The sequence below is a fragment of the Trachurus trachurus genome, assembly GCF_905171665.1.
Source record: "Trachurus trachurus genome assembly, chromosome: 10".
NCBI lineage: Eukaryota > Metazoa > Chordata > Actinopteri > Carangiformes > Carangidae > Trachurus > Trachurus trachurus.
In genome coordinates this window covers 2,112,634-2,138,102 of record NC_139894.1, presented here as the reverse complement: position 1 = coordinate 2,138,102, position 25,469 = coordinate 2,112,634, and the positions used below count along the sequence as shown (strand labels likewise).

Genomic DNA, 25,469 nt, shown 5'->3' with positions numbered 1-25,469 from the left:
AAAAAAACCAAAACATTTCCATTTCTCTGTGAACTCATCACGTCTAAGTTTGACAAAGTCACTTTCCTACATTTCCCAGAATGCTTTTCAGTGCAGAATTAATATGCTATGCAGGTTTCCAACCAGGTTGTGAACGTGAATTCATGTCAGACAGAAAATAATAATGAAAATCTGAATTAAACGATGTGAGAAAAAAAAAAAAAACGAAGGTAGCGCTTCACATCCAGATGTTCAGTTCTGTCACAGCTGCTTTTAATCAGATTTTAATTGGCTGCATGTCCGTGTCGCCCTGCACAGATATTAGGCTACAGTGACGTACTTTTATTTTGAAATTGATGCCCCGCCTCCTTTAAAGCTAAGTGCACATTATCTTTTTATACTTGACATCAATTTGACACATTTTAATTAGAAACCTTCTTATAAATGTTTGTTTTTTTGTGTAAAGTGAAACCAAAAAAAACAAATCGCAGCGGCCATGTTGGACGGAGCAGGAACGTCACAGACTGAAACTTTTAAAGGAGTTTAAAGTTTAAAGTGTTTTCTTTCTGAAGTTGGAAACAAACTTCCTCCAGCTCGTGTCTGGGTTCAGGATGTTCCTCTTCTCCTTCTTCTTCTTCTCCTTCTTCCTCCTCTTCTTCCCTTCCTGCTTTCCCTCCGTCAGACGTGTTTGCGGGGTCCAGCAGACTTCCTGTTCGCCTCCGTCTGTTTGCGACAGACGCTCAGAAACCTGCAGCCGAGCAGCTTCTCAGCTTCGCTCCGTGTTTTTTCAGGACTCTGTGTTTTTTGTGTGTGTGTGTGTGTGTGTGTATATTTGTGTGTTTGGCACCAAAATCGTTCAGTCAACAGCTGTGACCACGTTTTTTTTTTTGTTTTGTTTTTTCTTTTAAGTTTTGTTTATTTCTATTTTGGCCTCTTCAGAAGCGTCAGATCTCCTCTTCAGTCCAACAACAACTCCAACAGGAAGTCAGGGTTTTTTAAGCTCCGCCCACATCGGCGGATCAGTTTGTGTGTCATCGTCGCCATCGTCGTGTCATCGTCTTTGTGAATTCCTGCTGATGCCTTCAGGGACATCGTCAGTCTTCGGAGAGGTGAGCTGTCATGTAAGTGTGTCAGTGTGTGTGTGTGTGTGATGAATCTCTGCAGAAATGGTGAATCTCAATCTAACAAACTGTCCAAATGTCAAAAAAAAAAAAAAAAAAACGTCTTAAAGCAGAAGTAAGCGATCCGGTCGTTTTGGCTAATGCTGCGTTCCAGGCAGGCTTTTGAAACCGTAAATTACAGCTTCAAGTCACGACTTACGACTTTGTAGCGTTCCAGGCAACCCACTCGTGTTTTTCCGACCTGTTTTACCTGTGAAAGTCACTATAACGGCCACTCGTAACTTCTGACCCGTGAACTCGTACCAGATCGAACTGGTACCACTTCACAGGTCGGAAAAACACGAGTTACGGGCTGCCTTGAACGCACCATAACAGTCCTCGTCGCTACGTCACCACATTCACGGCGTTCCTTGGCTGCACACACAGCCCTGCATGCCGTTCTCTCTCCTCATTGGATAAAAACTGTAGGATACCATAAATGTTTTCTCCTCGGCTCAGAGCAGAGCAGAGTGACTGACAGACCCGTGTTTCAGACCAAACACTCTATAGAAGTGATTGCTGTCGGAAGATATAACTATTTAAGACTTAGATTAACACAAATATATCACTTACTTCTGCTTTAATCAATAACTAATAACTGATCAGATTTGTCGGTCTTGGTGTGTTTATTTCCACCAGGACAAATCCACAGATTATTATTGCGTCTCCGAGTGAAACGTTGAGTTTGTGACGACGAAGCTGTGAACGAAGACTTGTGAAGCCAGAACTGATTTAATAAAGTTTTTCAGTTTCATCAGAGCTTTAGCTTTTAATCAGATTTTAATTGGCTGCATGTTTCTGCGTCGCCCTGCAGAGATATTACAGGTGACGTACGGCGTCACGCATGAGTCACAGCTCCATAAAACCAGAGAAATTGATGCCTCACCTCCTTTAAACTAATCCGTTTGTTTTTTAAACTGACGGAGCCTCGGAGGTTTAAAGGTCGACGTCCGCATGTGATTATAGATTTAGAATCTGCTCTGTTTTTTATTGGATCGCTCAGAAAACATCAGAAGAGAGACTTAGAGCCTCCTCCTCTCTTCTGATTGGCTGACACAGACCTGTTGTTACTAGAGCTCCAGAGAGAAGCTGAGAAAACTACTCTGAGATGGTTTTAAAGGAGACATATTCTGCCCCTTTTCCACAGATTAAAATTGTTCCCAGGTGTCTTAAAGGGATAGTTCAACATTTTGGCAAATTGGCCCATTGCCATAATCCCTATAGTCATAGCAGTAGGTTCGTTACCTTTAATTGTCGGTGCAAGCTATTTTTAGAACGGCGGAGCAGAGCCGTGAGCTGCTCAGAGTTACGCTACGGAGGCTCATGGGATTTCTTGGTTTCCCTCATCAAATACACAATCCAACAACTCCACAACGCTCTGGTGGACAAGTTGTGACCTGCACATTCACCACGCTATGAGATAATAACACAACGTTACCAGAGACAGAGTTGTTTTAGAGGGAAATTCATGCAAAACCACTGATGCGTGTTGCCTTCAGGGACAGTTTTTCATCAAGCAGTCTCTGCATTTCCCTCTAAAACAACTCTGTTTGGTAACGTTCAGTTATTATCTCATAGCGTGGTGAATGTGCAGGTCACAACTTGTCCACCAGAGCGTTTAGTCACTATGACTATAGCGATTATGGCAATGGGACAATTTGCCAAAATGTTGAACTATCCCTTTAAAGACATGTCTGTGACATGATCTGGTCAAAATCCCCCAAGGATCAAACATCACAGCTCTTTTCATCCTCTCAAAACAGCCCTGTTCAGAACGGCTGGTTTCAGTGCCTGTCCCTTTAAATGCAAATGAGCCACTGCTTCTACCGGTCCCAGGTAGGGGCGGGGTTATGCAAATTTGAATCCTAGTTACATCACTGGAAGACAACTGAGGGAACAGCTCGTAAAACCACGTGGATTTCAACCTCGGGAGCCTGAAAACTACAGATTGTTTTGTCAATTCTCACAATTTGGAGGCCGGAAGGCAAAACAAACACCTAAATATATGTTAAAGAGCCTTTAAAAAGTGATATTTCCATAATATGTCTCCTTTAAAAGCAACTCCTCAGATAAAATATGAAAGTTCACAAGTCTTCATTCACAGCTCAAACGTTCACCTCACTCTTCTCTGGTTTGATTGTCTCTTGTTGACGTTAACGTGGACAGGTGGACTGTGTCTCAGGTCGGGGTCTTCATCCTGACCTCACACACAGCGCCGGTGTTTTCACGAAAGCTGCTTTTTTAAAAATGTTCTTCTTTTCTTTTTTTTTAAATACACACATTAAACACGTTCAAAGTGAATCACTACAAATTGGCTGCAAAAAATTTGGAAAAAATCTCAACGACGACAAACGCGTAAGAGAGAAACTCGTCAACCTGAGTTTAAAACACTGAGACACACCGTCGAAGTCCTTCAGGTTGTTTGTGTCTCACTTCAGCTCACTCAACTTTAATACGACTTTATGAAAGTGTGTGAATGTGTGTGTGTGTGATTGTGTGTGTGTGTGTGTGTGTGTGTGTGTGTGTGTGTGTGTGCTGCAGTCTAGTCCTCGCTGATGACGTCCACGTCCTCGCCCCCCGCTCCCTGCTGCGTGGCTGCTCTCCAGCGGCTGACGTGTTGACTTCCCTTCCTCTTCTGCAGCGCTTCGGGAGATTCCTCCTCCAGCTTCTGACGCTTGTGCTTCGTCCTGCGGTTCTGAAACCAAACCTTCACCTGGACGGAGAGAGACAGAGACAAAGAGAGACAGAGAGGTGAGACTTTGATTTAAAAACACTCTGAAGATCTCAGCTCAGTCCTCTGCTGCTCCTGTTTCATTCACGTCCAACTTGTCTGATATTAAACTAATAAAATCTGATGAATCCAGATGTTCGTCCTCGATAAAAGTCACAAAACGCTGGCTCCTTTCCTTTCGTACATATCATAGTATTATCTTTAGATCATCATCTTCATCATTATTATCAGTGCTTAAAGGGATAGTTCAACATTTTGGCAAATTGGCCCATTGCCATAATCCCTATAGTCATTATAGCAGTAGGTTCGTTACCTTTAATTGTCGGTGCAAGCTGTTTTTAGAACGGCGGAGCAGAGCCGTGAGCTGCTCAGAGCTACGCTACGGAGGCTCATTATGGGATTTCTTGGTTTCCCTCATCAAACTCATCAAATACACAATCCAACAACTCCACAACGCTCTGGTGGACAAGTTGTGACCTGCACATTCACCACGCTATGAGATAATAACACAACGTTACCACACAGAGTTGTTTTAGAGGTAAATGCAGAGACTGCTTGATGAAAAACTGTCCCTGAAGGCAACACACATCAGCGGTTTTACATGAATTTACCTCTAAAACAACTCTGTCTGGTAACGTTGTGTTATTATCTCATAGTGTGGTGAATGTGCAGGTCACAACTTGTCCACCAGAGCGTTTTGGAGTTGTTGGATTGTGTATTTGATGAGGGAAACCAAGAAATCCCATGAGCCTCCGTAGCGTAGCTCTGAGCAGCTCACGGCTCTGCTCCACCGTTCTAAAAACAGCTTGCACCGACAATTAAAGGTAACGAACCTACTGCTATGACTACAGGGATTATGGCAATGGGCCAATTTGCTAAAATGTGGAACTATCCCTTTAAGATTCAAGATAATTCAAAGTGCTTAACAGAAACATATAACATAGAAGATAAAATATATTTTGCAAACAATAATAAAAAAAATGCATAAAATAAGGTAGTTGCTGTGATAAAAGACATTAATAAAAATGTAAGAAGCAACTTAATGCATCTTTTGAAGGTTTAACCAGTTCATATAAACATACAGTATATGTTACGTATATGTTAACATATACACTACTCACAAAACTTTAAGGATATTTGACAAGAACATCCCGATAAAAAGTTGATGCTACAGTGATATTCTATCATGAAAGCCTTTTAAGTAGAAGGATGCAATGGTCATTTCTTTATCTCAAACAACAGCTAACAACCGTGGCGGTTGTAGCACAATAAACATCTCAGTGTCTCAATAACTTGATCAATTTGTAATAATCAAAGTGTTGTCTTGGTCTCATGATGAGGAGAGGGAGAGAGAAGAGGACTGTCTACAAACTCTCACTGAACCAGAACATTTAGTCGTTCAATGACTGAATCACCTTGTTAGAGAACAGCATGTTATTCAATAAGGACTGAAACATTGAACAACTGGACATGTGCATTCAAAAGTTTAGAGAAGGATAAATTAAGTTCACCTGTAAAGGTTATAGTGCATTTTAGGTCCATTCTGAAATTTAATCCACAAGCCAAACATCCCTAACGTTTTGTGAGTAGTGTATGTACATGCTGCCTTACAGACAAGACTCAGGGCTGCAACAAAAAGTGATTAAAAAAAACCTGAACAAACACTCTTTAAGAAAAAAAACTATAGTTGAAATTGAAAGATAAAGTCAAAATGAAATAAAAACTGAAAACTTTTGGAGCTTTTGATTCTGCCACATGGTTTTCTTCATCAGCAGCTCCAGATGAACCATGTGGTGTCAGTTATTCTTCTGGGAAATTACTTTATACTGTCATTGTCGAACATAATAACAATGATAATGATGATGATGGTGGTGGTGGTGGTGGTAATAATAATAATGATGATGATACTAATAATACTAATAATAATAGGTGTTGGAGCTTCTCTGTCGGGACTCGTCCTGCCTGAGTTGCTCAACCTGTCAGACGTCAGAGCCGAAGGCCCGAGGTGACGTTTACCGCCGGCGCCTCGTCACCGCGACGACAACGATGTCACCGACGGTTACAAACGTAGGGGGAGGGGATGTTCATATCTACATCTGGTATAAGGAGATTTCAACGTTTTATTTTGAAGGAGGCTGCAGGGTCAAAGGTCGAACAACAGAACTAACAAAACATGTTCAGTCAGTGAATCTGTTGATGATAGAGAGACACTGACTCTCTCTCTCTCTCTCTCTCTCTCATTGTGAAATTAGCTCATAAATATCTGAGGATGATTCACGTCGCTGCTCTGGCGTCAGCGCTCGTCTCGCTGTCAATCACTCCTGAGAAAAGGTGGAGGCAGCTGACTCACCCCCCCCTCCCCCCCCTCCACATTCCTCTGATCCTGATCATCACCTAATTACGACGTGTCCCGGTTTCATTGACAGTAACTCGTTCAAACATTTCTGTTTCGGATTTCATCACTTTCCATGTGGCCCAGTTGTTCAAAGGTTTACTGTAATCCGATCGGATTTTGGATAATGGATTGGATCAAATCTTGAAAACGGGTTGTTTCAAAAACCAAAAACGGATTCTGAGATCGGATCGGATTAGATCATGTTGTGTTCCAGTCTTGGTTTTCATCTGGATCAAACCCTCAGTTTGTGTCGTTCAAAACTTTTTAGTAGGATCGGGAAAACTTTGATCCAAAATCCCAGCAGTTGGGTGGATTTCAGGAATAAAATGTGATTTAAATTAAATTCAAACTGGTAAAATAAACAATATTTATAATGTAGTATAGGCCCTATATATACATTTATTGATTTATACTCAAGGGGGCAGTTGTCGGTCTGAGGAGTGAAGCTCACTTCCGCGTTCAAAAAGCTGCAATCCCCTCGGCTGTCGCTGGGGGCTGGCTCCAGAAGGGAGCAACTCCAATCGAGCCCCATGTTAAAATAGCCGATTTTACAGCTTAAAAAAACATATTTACAGCCTGGTACATTTCATTTTTTTGGTCTCAATCGATAGTTTCTACCCCCGCACACACTCTGAGGGGGGTGAATTTTTTTTAAACTCTACCGTTTTACTATTATTAGGTTTAAAGTTCTGGCCAATTAGGGCGCAGAACCGTTGAGTGACAGGTCCGGAGACCGCTGCTACGAGGCCAGTGGGCGGGCTCTCGGCCGGCCAACGGCCGCACCGCTCCAAATATGGCAAGTAGAATCCAACATGGCGCGGCTCAAACCCCCGTAGTAGCGGCACAAAACAGACTCCCCCAAACCAATGGGTGACGTCACGGACGCTACGTCCATTCTTTTTACAGTCTATGTTTATACTGTATTTTGCACCTCATTTTTAAACCATAACAGTGATTCGTAAATCAAGTTAATAACTTTTGAATATTCTACAACTGAAAAACTTTTCTCCAAACTGTTTTGGAAAAATTTGAAGTTTGAATTTGAAACACATGGGGAAATATTCACAATTTCACTAATGTACTGTATATTTGCTTTTTTAAATTTATTTTTATATCCCTCAAATTTATTTTTTTTACTTATTTATTTTAACAGCCCAACCAGATGGAGTCTGGCTGTTTAAAAGACATTGAAGAAACAACAAATAGCACAGGAGTGTGAGTGACCTCGTGCTGCTGTTCTACCTGTTGTTAACAGACCAATCAGCCTTCAGTGTGATGCACAGTCCCATCTAGAGACTCAATATCCGGATTAGGCAATCCTGAAAACTTTGGATCTGGATCAGACTGATCCGATCCTGCTTTGCTCTGAACAACTGGGATGAAACTAAAACGGATTATGTAATTTTTATCCAGATTACACCTTTTGAACAACTGGGCCCAGATGTTTAGATGCATCAACCTGCAGCACTTCCTGTTTCCCATCATGCACTAGCTACTGCTCCTCCTGTTTCCCATCATGCACTAGCTACTGCTCCTCCTGTTTCCCATCATGCACTAGCTACTGCTCCTCCTGTTCCCCATCATGCACTAGCTACTGCTCCTCTCCTGTTTCCCATCATGCCGTGCTGCTGTTGCCTACCTGCGTCTCGGTCAGACACAGCCCGCTGGCCAGCTGCTTCCTCTCGGCTCCGACCACGTAGTGGTTCTTCTCGAAGGCTCGCTCCAGACGCAGCAGCTGCGACGGACTGAACGCCGTCCGAATCCGTTTGGGTTTCCTGGAGAACGGACCGTGGAGCAGCAGGCTCTCCGGACTGCTGTCCTCCCCTGGACACACACACACACACACACACACAGGTTAATCATAAGGCCTGACATGACAAAAAAACGTCCATAAATCTTCATAAAAGCTCCAGAGAATGAACAAAACTAATTTTCAGATAAATATAGAAACTACAAATCACTTCCACATCGACACAGATAAATGTTATTTTCTAAGGTGAAAAATCCTTCTTTAATATCCTTGTTTTAAAATATCTTGGTCTATTGTTTTGTTTTGGGGGGTTTTAAACCTCTTTTAAATCTATTTATTGATTAACATAAATAATTAGCTGACGTTGTGCTGATTGTTTATTTATAGTGTCTCTTAAAAATGACAAGTTTATTAGGAAAAACATGAAATTATAAAGTTATTCATGACCTACAATACAATACGATAAATCTTTATTATCCACCGTGGTTGAAAATTGCCTTCGGGTCACCGTATAAAAAGTATAATGTGAATAGAAAAATATAAATTGCATCAGGCAAAAGAACCCAATTAAAAATACAATTAAACAAATGACATTAATATAGCCTAAATTAAAAAAAACACAATTAAAATCTACAGCTTAATGAATCAGCAGCAGGAAAACAACGTGTGTCTGGGTCAGAGGGGTCAAAGGTCAAAGGTCAAACAACCACAGAAAGAGAAGAGACACAACATGAAGTAAAAAACCAACCCATAATAACCATAAAACACATTTAGAAACCCACAGCGACAGTGTTATAATCTGTCTGTGGTCCAATGTCCTCACAAAGTTTTCAAACAGACCTTTCAAAATAAAGGTCTATTTCATCTTCGTCCTAAAATATAAAACTCTGTTTACTCTATGAAATTCATTGTGTTTACATGTGACACATCAACAGACCGAGGAACAGACACACACAGATTTAAGTGATGACAAACAAAGAAAGGTGTGTGTGTGTGTGTGTGTGTCTGTGTGTGTGTTTAGTGCAGCGGTTATTTGCAGTCAAACCTCAGAGCAACTGAGTCAGCGTCGTGTTTCTGCTGCATCAACAAACTGTTGTCGACACTTTAACAAGAACTGAGACACAGAGAATGAATAGATAGATAGATAGATAGATAGATAGATAGATAGATAGATAGATAGATAGATAGATAGATAGATAGATAGATAGATAGATAGATAGATAGATAGATAGATAGATAGATAGATAGATAGATAGTTTATCTTTTATACGTTTTTGTACTTGACATTTTGCTGTTTTCATCGTTGCTTTCGCTGCAACTTAAAGGTGAATTGCGGTTAATTAACAGTTATTGAACAGTTAATTATAGAGTTAATTAGCTTCACTTCATTATTCTAATGTCTGATGTTACTGATGCTTCACTGTGGCTGATGAACTGAGCCTGAACAGCTGATGCACTTGCACTTTACACACTCCTCCGGTTATGATTGCTGTCCAGCTGGTCTGGTTATTATTAGTAATATATTATATATATGTGATTATTATTGTCATTGTTGGTGCTAATCGTGCTGCTCTCTCTCCTTACTCTGCCTACAGGGACAAATAAAGTGTTTCTTCTGAACTCCTATACAACATCTAAGACATTTTGAACTTTAATACATCAATAGAATTTGTAAGATGTGAAAATATATTTTTTTTAAAAACTCCCAGCGCACACTGTTGCTTCGTCAGCTTCACTGTTGATTGTCATCAGGTGCGTGCTTAAGTATGGTTACAAGCAAACCAGACATGTAACCACCTGTAACTTACATGTAACAACTGCCGGGGCACCACTTGAGTTTTTATTTTTCAGTTAATTGTCATCGTCATTCTTTGGCTCTAGAAGTAGTTACATAATTACAGTTATGTGTTACATTTCTTGCAATATCTACACACTCCTGCTTGTGCAACTGTGTGTACGGGCATAGTGCAATACAACTTGGTACCTATGCACTCACTGCACTTTAGCACTTGTCACTTTGGCCCAGCACTTTTGCGCTTTTGCACTTCATCTCTCAGAAACTCTTATGGTCCCCCTACCCATGGAAGTGTTGTCAAAATGTCAATGTTTTATTTCGTTATAGTCGTCTTGTTATCTTATTGTCTGAAATTAGCATTGCTGCTATAATCCGGCACATTTACATGTTTTTATATGTTCATTAATGTGCACTGTCCCACCCAAAGAAAGAAAGAAAGAAAGAAGACACCCTAATCTTAACAGCCTGACAATCATTCCATGAAATACACATATAAATGTATTCAAAGGCATATAAATACCATAAATAGGAATCCATCTACTAAATATCAATATACAGATAAAAAAAAAAAAGCTCTGAGAAAAGCGAATATAATAGAGAAGTATAATTTAGGACCCATTACAATGATGAGATAAGAACTGTACCAACTCAGTATGTATAAAAGAAGAGAGTGTGTTTACAGTGAGTAATAAAAAGATATTTAGATTCATAAAATGTGAACACATGATCATTTTCTCATAGAATTAGTTAAAAAACAAGCATGAAACTAAACTAAAGTGTTGCAGTTCAGGTCGTTTGAACGTGAACAAAAACTAATTACGATAAAAATGTGACCTTTATGAAAAGCGTGCGCTCGTGTTGCTGCCGGTTCTGCAGGTGGAGACAGAAACGTTGTGTTTCTTCTTGTGTGGTTTTTCCGATTTGAAACAAACAGCAGCTCATTTGTTTATCAGACGCGGCGACGTGGCGTTCAAGTCCCGCCTAGAAAACCCCGAACGTTGTGTCTCTTTGTGTCGTCGCCTTCGCTCCAAACCCACGTTCCCACATCTGCGTCGCTTTCTTTTTTAAATTGCACGGAAATTTTTACATAAAAACAAATCCACGCTCGAGTTCCTGCAACCGCCGCCGCTCGGGCTGAAAAGAAAACGCCTCCACCGCCGCCGCCGGCACGACACGACCGGTACGCAAAGAAGTCGGTTGGCCCGGCGGCGGCGAGGAGGCGTTGGGAGGACAATGATGGCGTGCCGCCGGAGGGTTGGACGCGTGCTCACGTAGCTTTTTGATCCGGCGTTAGCATCAATAAAGTCGTATTCATATGCAAAACGCGGTGGCGTGGTGAGCGAGGTGAGCGAGGCCGAGCTGCGTGACGGACGGACGGACGCCTCGGGTTTTTGCAAATGTGACGGTTGGTTTCAAATAACCTGCGACTCTGACGCTGCCAAGTAACGACAGTTTGGTCACAGAGGTCAAAGGTCACAGAGAGAGAGACCTGGCTGCACGACATCATCGCAGGATAAAGAGATTAAAGAAGAAGAAGACGCTACATGCTACATGCTAACGACTGGAACGACTTTTACTCATTTAATAGATTTGATTTGATTTGATTTTTCTTAATTTATCTGAGTCACTTTTCAAAATTAAGCTTCATCAACTTAAAAACACACAAGTATGAATGTAAATAAATCAAAGCTCAGACTCATGGTCCGTTATTTCACAGTTAAAATAGAAACTTTACTCAAGTGATTCAACTTTTCTCTAATGGAAGGAAAAGAAAGTAAAACACAAAATATAAAACAATATAATAATATTCCTCTGTTTCAGTGCCATGAACATCTGATGAACTTTCTCTTCATAGAGCTGCATTATACTTTATTATACTGCACTTTATCCATCTTCATATTACATGTATTTGTTCTGTATTTTTATTTATTTTTTAATAATTTCTATCATAATTTTATGAAACAACTCTGTATTTAAACTCTCTGACCTGCACCACTTTGCTTCTGCTTTTTACTGTTTCTCACTTTGTTTATTGTTCTGAACCAAAACAAATTCCAGATGTGAAAATCATATTACAGATACTGTGGCTCATATAATATATAAGACTATACTCTCTATACTATATTATATGTTTCACATGCTGTCATTGTTTCTATTCGTATCATTTATTCTAACGTCTTGTTTTTTTTTTATCTCAGTCATTTTACTTTCAGATCATTTATTGATTCATTGACTCGCTCGATCACTCGGCTGCAGATTTACAGTCGAACGCTCAGATCTAAAGAGGAAACTGATCAACAACCGAACACGACACCGATCAGATCTGTAGTTGATCCGTCAGCGGCACAACGAGACGAAACCAAACCTCCAACCACAACTGACGGCTGGATACAAACATGATGATGATGAAGTTTAGACACGTTCAGGTTTACTGTAATTTGAACTCCAACAGAGGAGGTGACGTTCAGGATCTAGTTCACATCTGAACACATCTGGATCAATGAGACTGAAGGAGAAGAAGTTTCGGACCAATCAACTAAAATCAATCATGTTGAACATGTTTCTCTCTCTAAATCGTTAAAGGTCTGAAGCTTCTTCTTTCAAACACAGAGCGAAGAGTGGATGATAAAGAAGAGACACTGAAGAGGAGGAGGAGGAGAAAACAGAAGCTGGAGAAAGAAAGAAATGAAAACAGGAGGATAAATGAGTAAAATGTGGAGAGAGAAGAGGAGGAGAACAAGAAGAAAAACTGGAGAAAGAAACAGAAGAAGGGGAGAGTAAGTAAAGAGACGAGGAGGAGGAGGAGGAGGAGGAGGAGGAGGAGTTGAAGAGGGATGAAGAGGAGGAGAACGAAGGATGGGGAGAAAAACAGAAGATCAGGAAACAAAGGATAAGGAAAAGAACAGAGAAGAGGATGAGGAACAAGTGGAGGAAGAGAGAGAGGGTGAGGAGGAAAAGAGGAGGAGGAGGGGGAGATAACAGAAGCTGGAGAAAGAAAAACAGGATAAATGAGTAAAGGTGAAGAAAAGGTGGTCAGAGAGGAGAGGAGGAGAGAAACTGGAGAAAGAAACAGAAGAAGAGGAGAGTAAGTAAAGAGACGAGGAGGAGGAGAAAGAAGGATGGAGACAAAAACGGAAGAGGAAGAAAAAAGGAAGATTAGGAAACAAAGGATGAGGAAAAGAACAGAGAAGAGGACGAGGAACAAGTGGAGGAAGAGAAAGAGGGTGAGGAGGAAAAAGAGGAGGAGGAGGAGGAGGAGGAGGAGAAACGTTGGGGCAGATGGTGCATCAGGCTCCCGTGGTACTAAAAACAAGTCCAGACCTGTGTGTGTGTGTGTGTGTGTGTGTGTGTGTGTGTGTGTGTGTGTGTGTGTGTGTGTGTGTGTGCGTGTGTGTGTGTGTGTGTGTGTGTGTGTGTGTGAGATATGCAAGAAAACAACAAGTTAAAGTTTCCATGGGTAACAACACTGCAGTGTGTGTGTGTGTGTGTGTGTGTGTGTGATCTCAATACACACACACACACACACACACACACACACACACACACACACACACACACACACACACACACACACACATTCAGTGGGTGAATCAAATCAAACCTAACCTACATACTTTTATTTTGAAAGTCTGTGTCAGTTGACATATTAGAATGCAGCTTTTACTTTGACGGGTCTCTGATAAATGAGGAGGAAGGAAGTTCGGCCATGTTTGTTGTGTTTTCAATAATATTAAATATATTAAATCAATTAATATTAATCATTAAATCAATAAATCAACCAATCAATCAATTAACAAGCAGACCCCCATCGTCATGGTAACAACGACTGACAGCTGATGCTCTGGTGCATTAACTTCCTGTTTCATCGACCATGTGAGCGTTTTAATGAGCTGATGTCGATTCTCGTAACATAAAATATCATCAATCGCTCTGATTAATCAATCAATCAATCGATTAATCAGTTGATCAATAGAGTCCAGACAGAGTCAAACTGCTGCATCATCATCATTTTTGTTGTGTTTGTTTACATCTGATCAGCTTCACGTGCAATGTGTTGCCATGGATACACAGTAGTGAGTGAAAGTGAGTGAGTGAGTGAAGGCTTCAACTTGGACCAGTTTGTTCTGTATAGAGACGAAGCAGTGGAGTCTTTACTCTCTGATAAAACTATCAGAGGAATCGAACATGCGATCAAACGCTGATAGATCTGACTCAGAGAACACACACACACACACACACACACCATCAACCAGAAACTACTAACTAAAATACTGAACGTGGACTAATCCGCCGCTGAAAATAGTCCCCAACAGATTCACTTCTCAGGTTCAGGAAATGTTTTAAAAAAAAATATGAAATAGATTTTATAATTTAACAGATACATTTAATGTTTTTCAGATTTAAATCACAGCTTCTGTTAGAGAACAGGAAACGATTGGTTGATTTTTATGATCAATAACATCGGACTTCTCCTGCTGCAGCTGCTGGATCATTGAGATTTAGGAGTTTAGATTTTTATTATCAAGAAAATAATTGTCAAATAGAAAATGTTGAGAATCATCAGCTGCAGCTCTAATGAATGAGTCCTAACGAGCAGCTGTTAGTGAGTCTCATCATTGTATCTTTACAATTTTACTTTAAAAAGTCAAACTAAAGACGAGATAAAGGAGAAAGTTATTATTAATAATCAACACTGACACATAAAAACAGGTGAAAGAGTCGAGTCATGTGATCCTATTCATTAAGATATGAGATCAATTACTTAAAGAGTCTGGGATTTTAATCTTTAATTACATCATAATGTTGATCTGTTTAAATGTTTCAGAAATGAAACTTTACATTTTTAATATGATTTTTTTTTTTTTTTGCAGAATTACACACACACACTTACACACACACACATTTACATGTTTCAATCTGTTATAACAGAACACAAGATGATTATCTATATATATGTATATCGATCAGGTCTTTTAATCTACAATGAAAACGTCGTATTACGAAAATGTAAAAACATACAGAAAAAAAATCCCACTGAGATTTATTTTATTTTATTTTATTTTATTCTAATTTCTTCCTCCAGGAATTATAAACTTGTTCTTTATTTTAAATCTGTTTCTCCGATGTTTTTGTTTTTGACCAGATAAACAATATATTTTTTTAAACGGCTGAAATACCTGATGAAATGTCGACATATATAAGTTTTGACTGATATTATGATCATGTTTATTATTATTAAATGATTTAATATGACACAACATTTAATCAGATGGAACTTTGTGACCCTATCTATTATTTTTATTTTTTACTATTTCCTGACAAAACTGATAATCAATCACCTGGTATTTAGATATTGAATTTATTCACTTCTGTACTCATGTATTATCTTTTATTCATTATTCAATAAAATCTTTATCAATAACTCAACATTTTAGGTTTCATTTATTGATAGTTAATAGTATCTTTCTTTTAGGAGATGGAGGAGGCTCCTAATCAATATCTGAATGTTCTGTTTATCAGACAATAGGCAAAGTATTGGGAGAAAAAACTGATCGATTGACTAAATAAAATAATAATCAATATCTGAACGATCAGACTTGACTCATGTTGTTCAGATTCTGATCAAAACAAACAGCAACTGGTTAAAATCAATAATCACTAGGCTACCTGTTCAGGAGGAACTAGACTGTTTGTTTGATTGACAGCGGGACGGACCAATCAGATCACAGGGTTGATTCCCTGCACGAGCATCAGTTATTGATCTTTGATTTTTCACCCTGACTGAGGCTGATGATGTCAGAGGTCAAGGTTAGTTCACAACTTTAAACTTTTAACTTCAGTCACGAGAACTGAACAGGAGGTTTATGATCAATCAATCCAACTTATTGATCAAGTGACATCAGAGATTCGGTTTCCCAGAATTCAAGGCGACGACTTTAAGTGTCAAAACTCAGAGAGAGAGAGAGAAACAAAGACTGACGTTTAAAATCTGAGTAATACAATCAATGATCAATAGTTTAATTTTCTGTGGATCAATCATCTCATTAGACAGATTGACATTAAAATCTCACTGATGTGTTTTTATTTTCCTCAAATCAAACTCTCTGTTCTTTTGTCTTGAAAAGCGAATTTACAAGATAAATCATGACTTTTTGTGTTTTGTAGATAAAAAATATTTTAATATTGATCTTTAGCTTTTTTTATTATTTGTATTGAATAAGACAAATGTATTGTTTCAATTTCATAATTTCTTCATTAAATCATCCTATCTTTATTTCTATATAAAGACATTATTGTTTTATCCTGTAGCCTATGTTTAGGTATTTTTTTTATTTCATGATTTTTATCAAAAATTATGTTTGACAAACTCTTTTTTATTCAGAAACTTTTCCTTTTGTTGTATTTTTTTATTAATGATTAATTAGAAATACTACTGAATTTTCTCTCAAACGTTTCAGATAAGATTATTTTTTACCTCATGTTATTTTGTTTATAAGATGTTTTCTTCTCTTACTGTTTCATAATTTGACTTTTTATAATCTTATTTCACTGTTTTATTATATAATTCAATAACAAAGAGCTAAAAACAATCAGACAGTTTCACACGTCGTCATGGTGATTGATTCTGACTCAGAAACATTTTTAAGACGAAGTGAAAATGTGATTTTCATGATTCGTCCTCAGTGTGATGTGTATTTTTCTTTTTCCAGCTTTTATAATCTGTCTTACTTATTTATTCATTCTTTTTTTGTGTGTTAAAAATCAATTTTAAAGGAAAAAGAAGAAATAATCAATGAAATTTTCCCCCAATAACAAAATAGGACACTTTTATTTTATAAATTCATATTGTAGCCCCTATGTTATATCTAATAATTTAATTAAATGTATATATGTGAGTCTCGGTACATGAACTGAACTAAGTCCAGTTTCATTCTCATAGGCTAAATAATTATTGCTGCTATAATAAAGGTAATTCTATTTATTCTATTCATCCATTATATCAGGTACATAATAATAATAGAGCTGTAACACACACACACACACACACACACACACACAGCAGCTGTACACAACAGTGTGTGTGTGTCTGTGTGATGATTTCTGCTGCTTCAACTGATTAAAAACATCAACACGATGAGACGTTTAATTCTGAGACTCTGTTAAACAATAAAAATATATATTATAATAAAACTATAGAAACATCAGAGGGAAAGTATTAATTATTTCCACATAATTAAAGATATTTAATGTCAATACTGTGTCACTGTTAATGAAGTTACTGATGTTTTAAATCTGAATTTGGTCCAAACTGATTCTCATCCACGTTTTAAAAAAGTTGTGTGTCAAAATTTAATTTAATTTTTAATTAAAAACAGAGGGAAACAGATAATAAACCATCAGCTGAGGTCAAATCTGAAATTTACGAGAATCCTGAGAGGCCTCGAACACAACACCGCGCTATAGGAATAAACTGGGAATTAATGAGACGCAGATTCTGTCTGAAGGAGATTAGAGACAAAATAATGAAGATTTTACATCATTCAGTTATTGATTTAAGCGCGTGCAGAGTGTGGGGGGAGAGGGAGGAGGGAGAGGGGGAGAGATGTAAGAATGAAATATTTAAAAAATGTGAATAAAAAGATAAAATACAGCACAAAGGAAAAGCGTTTGAATTGAAAATGAAAATAATCCTCTAATATGAATATTGATAAGCGTTAATAATCTGATCACCTTGGATCAATGAGTCAGTGAACTCTCCTCAGCAGCATCAAACATCGAACAACCAGAGGCTCTGACTCTCCAATAATCAACCAATACATCATCGATTCAGCATCAAAACTGGCGCCAAATAACGTGCAAACTGCCAATCAACCCGCAGCACAACTGAACATTTAATAATATAAGAATAATTATTGATTCTAACGTTATTATTAGGCTATAGGCTATTATGATTATTATCTACAAGCAGAATGTGATTAACAGATGAAGTCTGCAGGAAAACTGTGAGGAAAAATGAGAATATTATAAAGTTATTGGACTTTTCTGTTATGATGGTGGTATGCTGGTTCTGGTTCTGGTTCTGGTTCTGGTTCTGGTTCTGGACTCAGCGGTGAGAGACGAAGTGAGAACAGAAACAAAAAACCCGCATCAGAAAGTGTCTGAATCTGTTGAGCTTCATGTTCACAGTCAGAGCTGCACTGACTGAAACGCACCAAACTGTGACTAAACTCCTAAATGAGACATTATATTACACATCATTTGATTATTTATTTATAGGCTATTATATAAGACATAATTGATTTTAATTAATTTAATTTCTATATGCAGCCTCTCAGGAAGACCAGTCGTTATTCTAGGTCTTTATTTGTGCCTTCTGCCATTAAATTGTTGAATGCTGAGCTGGTTTAAGCTGTAGTTAGTACAAGTGTTGTTGACAATGTGTTTTTTTTATGTATATTGCCCTATTTATGTATTTATTATCCTATACTTATTGTACTTTTTATTTTACCTGATTTTAATTTGCACTGTCTCGCACTTTCCTCCTCATGCTCGTGTAAATGAATGTGCATGGTGCAATGGGTCAACTGTAGAAACAGAATTGCCCTATGGGATAAATACAGTAAAGTAATCTCAACTCAACTCTAGCATCTACTCTGCTCTTGACGTAACCAATGGAAACCTTCAATCAACATCCCTTGCTTTTTTAAGTTTTTGGTAACCTATTTATTGCACTCACCGCCCTTTCTTTCTTTATTTCCTTCTTTCTCTTTTCTTGGTGTATGTTTGCCATCGTTACTGTTGCACATTCTGGTGTGCATGCATTGTATATGGATGTACGTGTTAAGGCAGTTGCTACGGCGCTATACTTGCCCAAGACAAATTTCCCTTGCAGGACAAATAAAGTTCATTTGATTGGATTTGATTTGAACTCAACTGAACTCAGTGAAACTCAGTGAAACTCAGTGAAACTCGCGGCTCACCTTGGAAGCGGTGTCCCAGGTAGCGGCTGCGCAGCACCCACGGGTAGAAGCTGAGCGCGTCTCGGTGGTGCTGCGGGCTGAAGAAGCTCTGCGGGTGGGGATGGGGGATCTGCAGCGTGTGCAGCGGGTTAGGGAGCTCCATGTCCTGCTGCCCGGCGACCGGCGAGTACAAAGTCCTTGCGCCGCCGCCGCCGCTGTGATTCCCCTGGAAGCAGGAGCCGAAGACCCCGGCGGCTGCAGCGGCGGCGGCGGTGGCTGCTGCTGCTGCTGCGGGGTGCAGAGAGTCCGGGAACCTGAGCGCCGTGGGCCGGATGGGCTCATGATCCCCGGAGCCTCCACCACCTCCACCTCCACCGGCCGCCTCCTTCCCGACCAGAGACTCTATGGTGAAGCATTTCTTGTTGTTGTTGTTGCTGTGCTGGAACATTGTAGTAAACATCTGGAGCAGAGTTGAGCTGAGCTGAGTGGAGAGAGAGGGTAGTTATAGGTCCAGTTATAGTCCAGTTCCTGCAGCTCAGATTCCCAGATTCCCCCGGAGAGCCACCATGCCTCTCCTCTCCTCTCCTCTCCTCTCCTCTCCTCTCCTCTGTGCGTAAAAGCCGCGACGAGCTAAATAATCCGGACCGATGCACCTGAGCGGCTGAAGGGAGAAGTGAAGCTCCTTCCTTCCCTCTTCTCCTCCTCACCTGAGTCCCGGGCGGTGTCTCTTCTGCAGCGGCTCCTCCGCGTCGTGCAGGTTCAAAAATCAAACCAACCAACTCCTCTGAAAGTCTCCAGCGGGTCTCAGATCAGTCGGTGTCAGTGTCTTCTCCTCCTCGCGCCGCATGCTGGAGCCTGAGCGCAGCCACCGGGAGTGAATGAGTGAGTGTGTGTCGGTCGGTGTGTGTCTGTGTGTGTCTGCAGGCTGCTCACTGACTGACTGACTGATACCTGCCCTGCCCTCACTCCCTCCTCCCTCCCTCCCTGCCAGAGGTGCGCTGAGCATGCGCACAAGCTGCACGAGCTGCACGAGATAGGCCTACCCACCTCCTTCCCTCCCCAACGACAGCCATTTTGTTGATGGAGAGGAGGGTGACGGTGACGTTGAAGGAGGGATGATGAGAAAACGGTGAAAGTGATGATGATGATGTTGATTGACAGTGATGATGAAGATGATGAAGGTGAGTATGAACTTAACGAACAGCTGTGTTTCATTAATGAAGCTGATCTGGAGTCTGTTCATCAGTGTGTGTGTCAAGGGCCCCGGGACATGAATATAAAGCTTTGGCCCCTGTTTGTTTTAATTAACTCAAACTCACTTTCATTGATCAGGAGCCGAGTGATTAGATGTTAAAGGGATAGTAGCATTTTTTTAAAAGTGGGGTTGTATGATCTACAAATAGCCCCTAAGTACTTTAATTGCAGTAGAAGACTCTCTGCACTCCTCCCGTTAGCAACGCCAGCCCATAATAGCCCTGCCCAGAGATTTACAACATACAGTGTACCAAAGAAACGACCTATTTTCACGGCCTAAAAGAGGTTTTACCCGAAAAATACACAGTTCCATTGTTCACTATAATATAATTTTTTCCAGCCCTTCAAAGTGCAGGAAAAACACAGTTTTTATTTGGACCTAACCAACTCACGTATCCCTCCGCCCAGGGTTAGCGCCCGCCGATCAGCAGTTGGTTAGATCCAAATAAAAACTGTGTTTTTCCTGCACTTTGAAGGGCTGGAAAAAATTATATTATAGCGAACAATGAAACTGTGTATTTTTTTTTCAGGTAAAACCTCTTTTAGGCCGTGAAAATAGGCCGTTTCTTTGGGTCCATTCACAACACTGTATGTTGTAAATCTCTGGGCAGGGCTATTATGGGCTGGCGTTGCTAACGGGAGGAGTGTAGAGAGTCTTCTACTGCAATTAAAGTACTTAGGTGCTATTTGTAGATCATACAACCCCACTTTTTAAAAAAAATGCTACTATCCCTTTAAAGCTTTATTTTAAAATAGGATTTATCTACAGGAAACCTGCGCAGAATTAGTTTATAGTGTAAAACCAAAATACATCTAAAATGAATCCAGCAATGTATTGGGTTTGTGTCCATGGCGACTGTAATTACTGCTGTACAGTTATTTATAATGATGAATTCAATCACAATCAGTCAATTAGTGAAGGAATCCGACAAAGACAAAAATGTGAATGGAGTAAATAAGATCTTTTTTTAAAGACAACAAATAGCTATAACCGACAAATAAAACCAATAAAATGAATCATTGCATGACAGAGACAAGAACAACAACAACAAGAAAACAGATGCACAGTGTAAAAACAATGGAAAATGTGTAAAATAAATAAATAAATAAAAAAGATTTAAAACAAGCAACTATGAGAAAATAAAACAATAAACTGATGTAGTGTGACGACAAATACACAAATAAAACAAAATGAATTATTAAAAGAAACAAAAACACTTGTAATCAATTAATTTCCTGTTTCACTAATGAACTAATTGGTTTGTAATTGGTCGTCAGGAGAAATTACAAACCTGCTGTTTGTTTGATGTGTGAGAGCAAAGCAGGAAAACCTTTTTTTTTTTATCTTTAATATTAATATTATTTAATTAGTTTTTCTGTTGGTCAAACTTTTATATATTTGTGAATCTAACAGGCTCGAAAAAAAAACAAAACAACCTTTGAATAAAAGTCCTGGAGTTTAATGAAGAAGTGGAGGTTTACTCAGTGGCTGCAGAGGGAGGAGTCCTCTGACCTTTGACCTCAGGGTCAATTGTCTTGTTCTGTGTCAACTGACCTGTCACTCAGGGAGACACACACACACACACACACACACACACACACACACACACACACACACACACACACACACACACACACACACACACAGAGGGAGGGTGGGAGAGACACCGGTTTGTCAGATTAACTCAGTTCATTCGTTTTTTGAACACAAATCACTGTTTGTCCATTAAAAAGATTTAAAAAACAACACAACTCAACAGCTTCACTTTAAAGACGACTGTTGCTCGTCCTGAATCCTGATTGGTTCATTAACCGTCGCTGTTTCTCATGTTTAAGTCATCCAGGGGCCTCGGGGAGCTGAGGGGCCCCACAGGAGCCTCTGACACTGTTGTAAAAGTCAATTAAATGAATAAAGACACACAAAACAAGTCGACACAGATCATAAAGTGATTCAGAACAACTCAGACACACAAGAGACAAACACAGACTCACTAAAGAGACACAAAACGATCGAAAAGACAAACCGAAAGTTAAATAAAGTTGGTTCAAAACAAATAAAAAGAGACAAAAAAACAGGTGAAGAGAGACGCTATGTGATCACAAAGAGAAAAACAACAACACAAACTGACGACAGATGACGTCGTCTCTCAGTGTGATTGTTGTTGTTACACAGGAGGGGGTGAGGGGTGGGGGGGCTTTGTCTCATTGTCCGTCCATGATTTAAAGCAGAAGTAAGCGGAATGTTTATGTTAATATAAGTCTTAAATAGTTGTATCTTCCGACAGCAATCACTTACATAGAGTGTTTGGTCTGAAACACGGGTCTGTCAGTCACTCTGCTCTGCTCTGAGTCGAGGAGAAAACTTTCCTTGTATCCTACAACCTTTATCCAATGAGGAGAGAGAACGGCATAAAGGGGCAGTCCTCTCTGTGTGTGCAGCCAAGGGATGCGCCTGAATGTGGTGACGTAGGGACGAGGGCCAATAGATCCATGACGAGGGCGGGGGCTGCTAACTCCGTAGGCTGACAAGACGTTATGGTGCGTTCAAGGCAGCCCGTAACTCGTGTTTTTCCGACCTGTGAAGTCGTACCAGTTCGATCTGGTACGAGTTCACGGGTCAGAAGTTACGAGTGGCCGTTATAGTGACTTTCACCGGTAAAACAGGTCGGAGAAACACGAGTGGGTTGCCTGGAACGCTACAAGGTCGTAAGTTGTGACTTGAAGCTGTAATTTACGGTTTCAAAAGCCTGCCTGGAACGCAGCATTAGCGAAAACCACCGGATCACTCACTTCTGCTATAAATAAAATGTATTGAACAAATCTGTCGAACGTGTGTCACATGTTTCCTGTCTCATCAGGACTGGTCTCAGGTCGGTCTCGGCCCGGTCTCGGCCCGGTGTCGGCTCAGTCTCGGCCCAGTCCGGTGTCGTCCGTCCCTGTGCAGCTTTGGGACCTGGGGGACAAATGCCAGCCCATTCAGGAGCCTCTAATTGCGGCCTGGGAGCCCCCCCACGTCCGGCTTCAATAGGCTGCCCTGTGGAGGCCCGTGTGAACCGCGGAGCCCCTCTTTCTTCCCCATCCTGCCTCCCTCACCCCCCCCCACCCACCCATCCGTCCTCCCCCCTCCACATGTTAATTAATAGGCCTCACTGGCAGATTTGGATCCTGCTCGGCTTTGATTGCAGGCGGCCATTAGCATCTATTAATTCTGCCTCTGGCGTTTCATCGCCGGCTCTGAAAGGAGGAATTAAGTGGTGTGAGTTATTGTGGGGGCCCGGGGGGGGCCGGGCTGAGTTAACATGTGATTATTGTCCCCGCGGCCCCGAGCCAGCTAACTGCTGCTAAGCCCTCTTGAAAGTGAAGGGGCGACTCCTCTCATTAGAGCCCAACAAGGGAAAGATATTAACAGGAAATAACTGCAAATTTCTCCTTTCCACCTCTAATCTCTGCTCTTTATGTCCCGCATCAAAAGGACACTTAGAAATGTAAAGGGAGGGGGGGAGTAAAAGGGGGAGTAAATGTGGGGGTGGTGGGCAAACAGCGACAGTGATGATACAGTAGTCGGGACGGACGGCGTTTACTCCGGTGTTTTATAAAGACAGGATTTAATTTAGAGGACGAGCAGCAGCAGAGTTCAAACAGGAAGTGATGCAACCTGCAGCTGAGCAGCAAATTAACACAAACACATTAATTAATAAATGATTTAATTAACTTTAACTTGAGTTCTTTACTGAGTTCTTTATCAATCTATCGGTCTGTCTATCTATCTATCTGTCTATCTATTGATCTATCTATCTATCTCGATCTATCTATCTATCATCTATCTATCTATCTATCTATCTATCTATCTATCTATCTATCTATCTATCTATCTATCTATCTATCTATCTATCTATCTATCTATCTATCTATCATCTATCTATCTATCTATCTATCATCTATCTATCTATCTATCATCTATCTATCTATCTATCTATCTATCTATCTATCATCTATCTATCTATCTATCATCTATCTATCTATCTATCTATCTATCTATCATCTATCTATCTATCTATCATCTATCTATCTATCTATCTATCTATCTATCTATCTATCTATCTATCTATCTATATCTATCTATCATCTATCTATCTATCTATCTATCTATCTATCTATCTATCAATCTATCATTTTAGTTTTCCTGATTGTTTTGTCTTCTGACCTCCTCTTTCTGTCCTCTTCTTCTCTGATTGACACCTCTCTCATTTCTTTCTTTCATCCTTTCTTTTTCTGTTCATTCATCCGTTCGTCCTTTTCACACACTCCTTCTCTCTCTGTCGGTCTTCAGGTGTCTCCAGGTGGCTGTGAAGTGCCATGGGAACGCCGTGACATGACAGCACAGGCTGTGACCCATGGCTAACGCACACACACACACACACACACTCGCACACACACACACACACACACACACACACACACACACACACACACACACACACACACACACACACACTCACACACTCACACACACACACAGCAGGGTGGTGACCTGCAGGTTTCAGGTATTGTCTCAGCTTGTCAAACAGCCACGGACACACTGATCCCTTCACATCCGCTTAGCGCTTCACACACACACACACACACACACACACACACACACACACTTAGATGTGTGTGTGTTGCTATCTCTATAGAGAGACACCAGCTGTGAGGAAGTGTGATGTCATAGGAAGTTACTTATCACAAGGAAAAGGTACAATCATGTTTATATAATGAAGAATAAAGAGTGAAGAAGATTCATTTGATAAAATAATATTAATATATGGAAATAAAATGAACCTGGGCCTTTACCTGCTTGTGCAGTGTGGAATGAAGAGCTGTGATTGGTTAACAGATCTGAGGCGTGTGATGAGGTCACAGCTTTATTAAACACTTTACAACAAATCTCTGTTCACCAATGTGAAGGCGAATCCGTCATCATCTCAGAGTCTAAAAGTCTGCAGATGTTTAACAGACAGGTAAGTTTTTCTAATTTTAGGAAATTAGTTGTTTTCATTGTTGTTTATATGAAACTTAATGAGGTGTGTGTGTGTGTTCAACATGTTCACAGTCTGAACAGTGAAGATCTTCATGTTGTCTTCACCCGACACTGTGACGATGGACTGCAGCGCCCCCCACAGGCAGAGATCAGGAGTTCACATGTAATGAAGATGATAGAATTTGTAACTTATGTGACATCCGAGAGGTGGAGAATGAAATGCATTTTGTGTTCTACTGTCCTTTCTATGACTCTATAAGACAAAAATTATTTAGTAAAGTAGATCCAAATAATGAATTTGTGTGGTTGGACGATGCTGAGAAGCTAAAACTTCTTTTTTATTTGAATATTTTTGCATTTTCTTTATTTCTTGAAAAGGCTTGGGCAATGAGACGAAGAGCGATATATAGTTGAGTACTGAAAGT

General features: G+C 40.1%; 1 protein-coding gene across 1 annotated transcript; it reads right to left on the bottom strand.

Annotated features, from left to right (window-relative positions):
* Window positions 1-3,681: 3,681 nt before the first annotated feature.
* Window positions 3,682-19,218, bottom strand: emx3 (empty spiracles homeobox 3; the record flags this gene model as incomplete). Its single annotated transcript, XM_083980436.1, has 3 exons — window positions 3,682-3,852; window positions 7,905-8,089; window positions 18,792-19,218. The coding sequence occupies 3 exons, from the start codon at window positions 19,216-19,218 to the stop codon at window positions 3,682-3,684; spliced, it is 783 nt and encodes a 260-aa protein (XP_083836562.1).
* Between the last annotated feature and the right edge of the window lie 6,251 nt (window positions 19,219-25,469).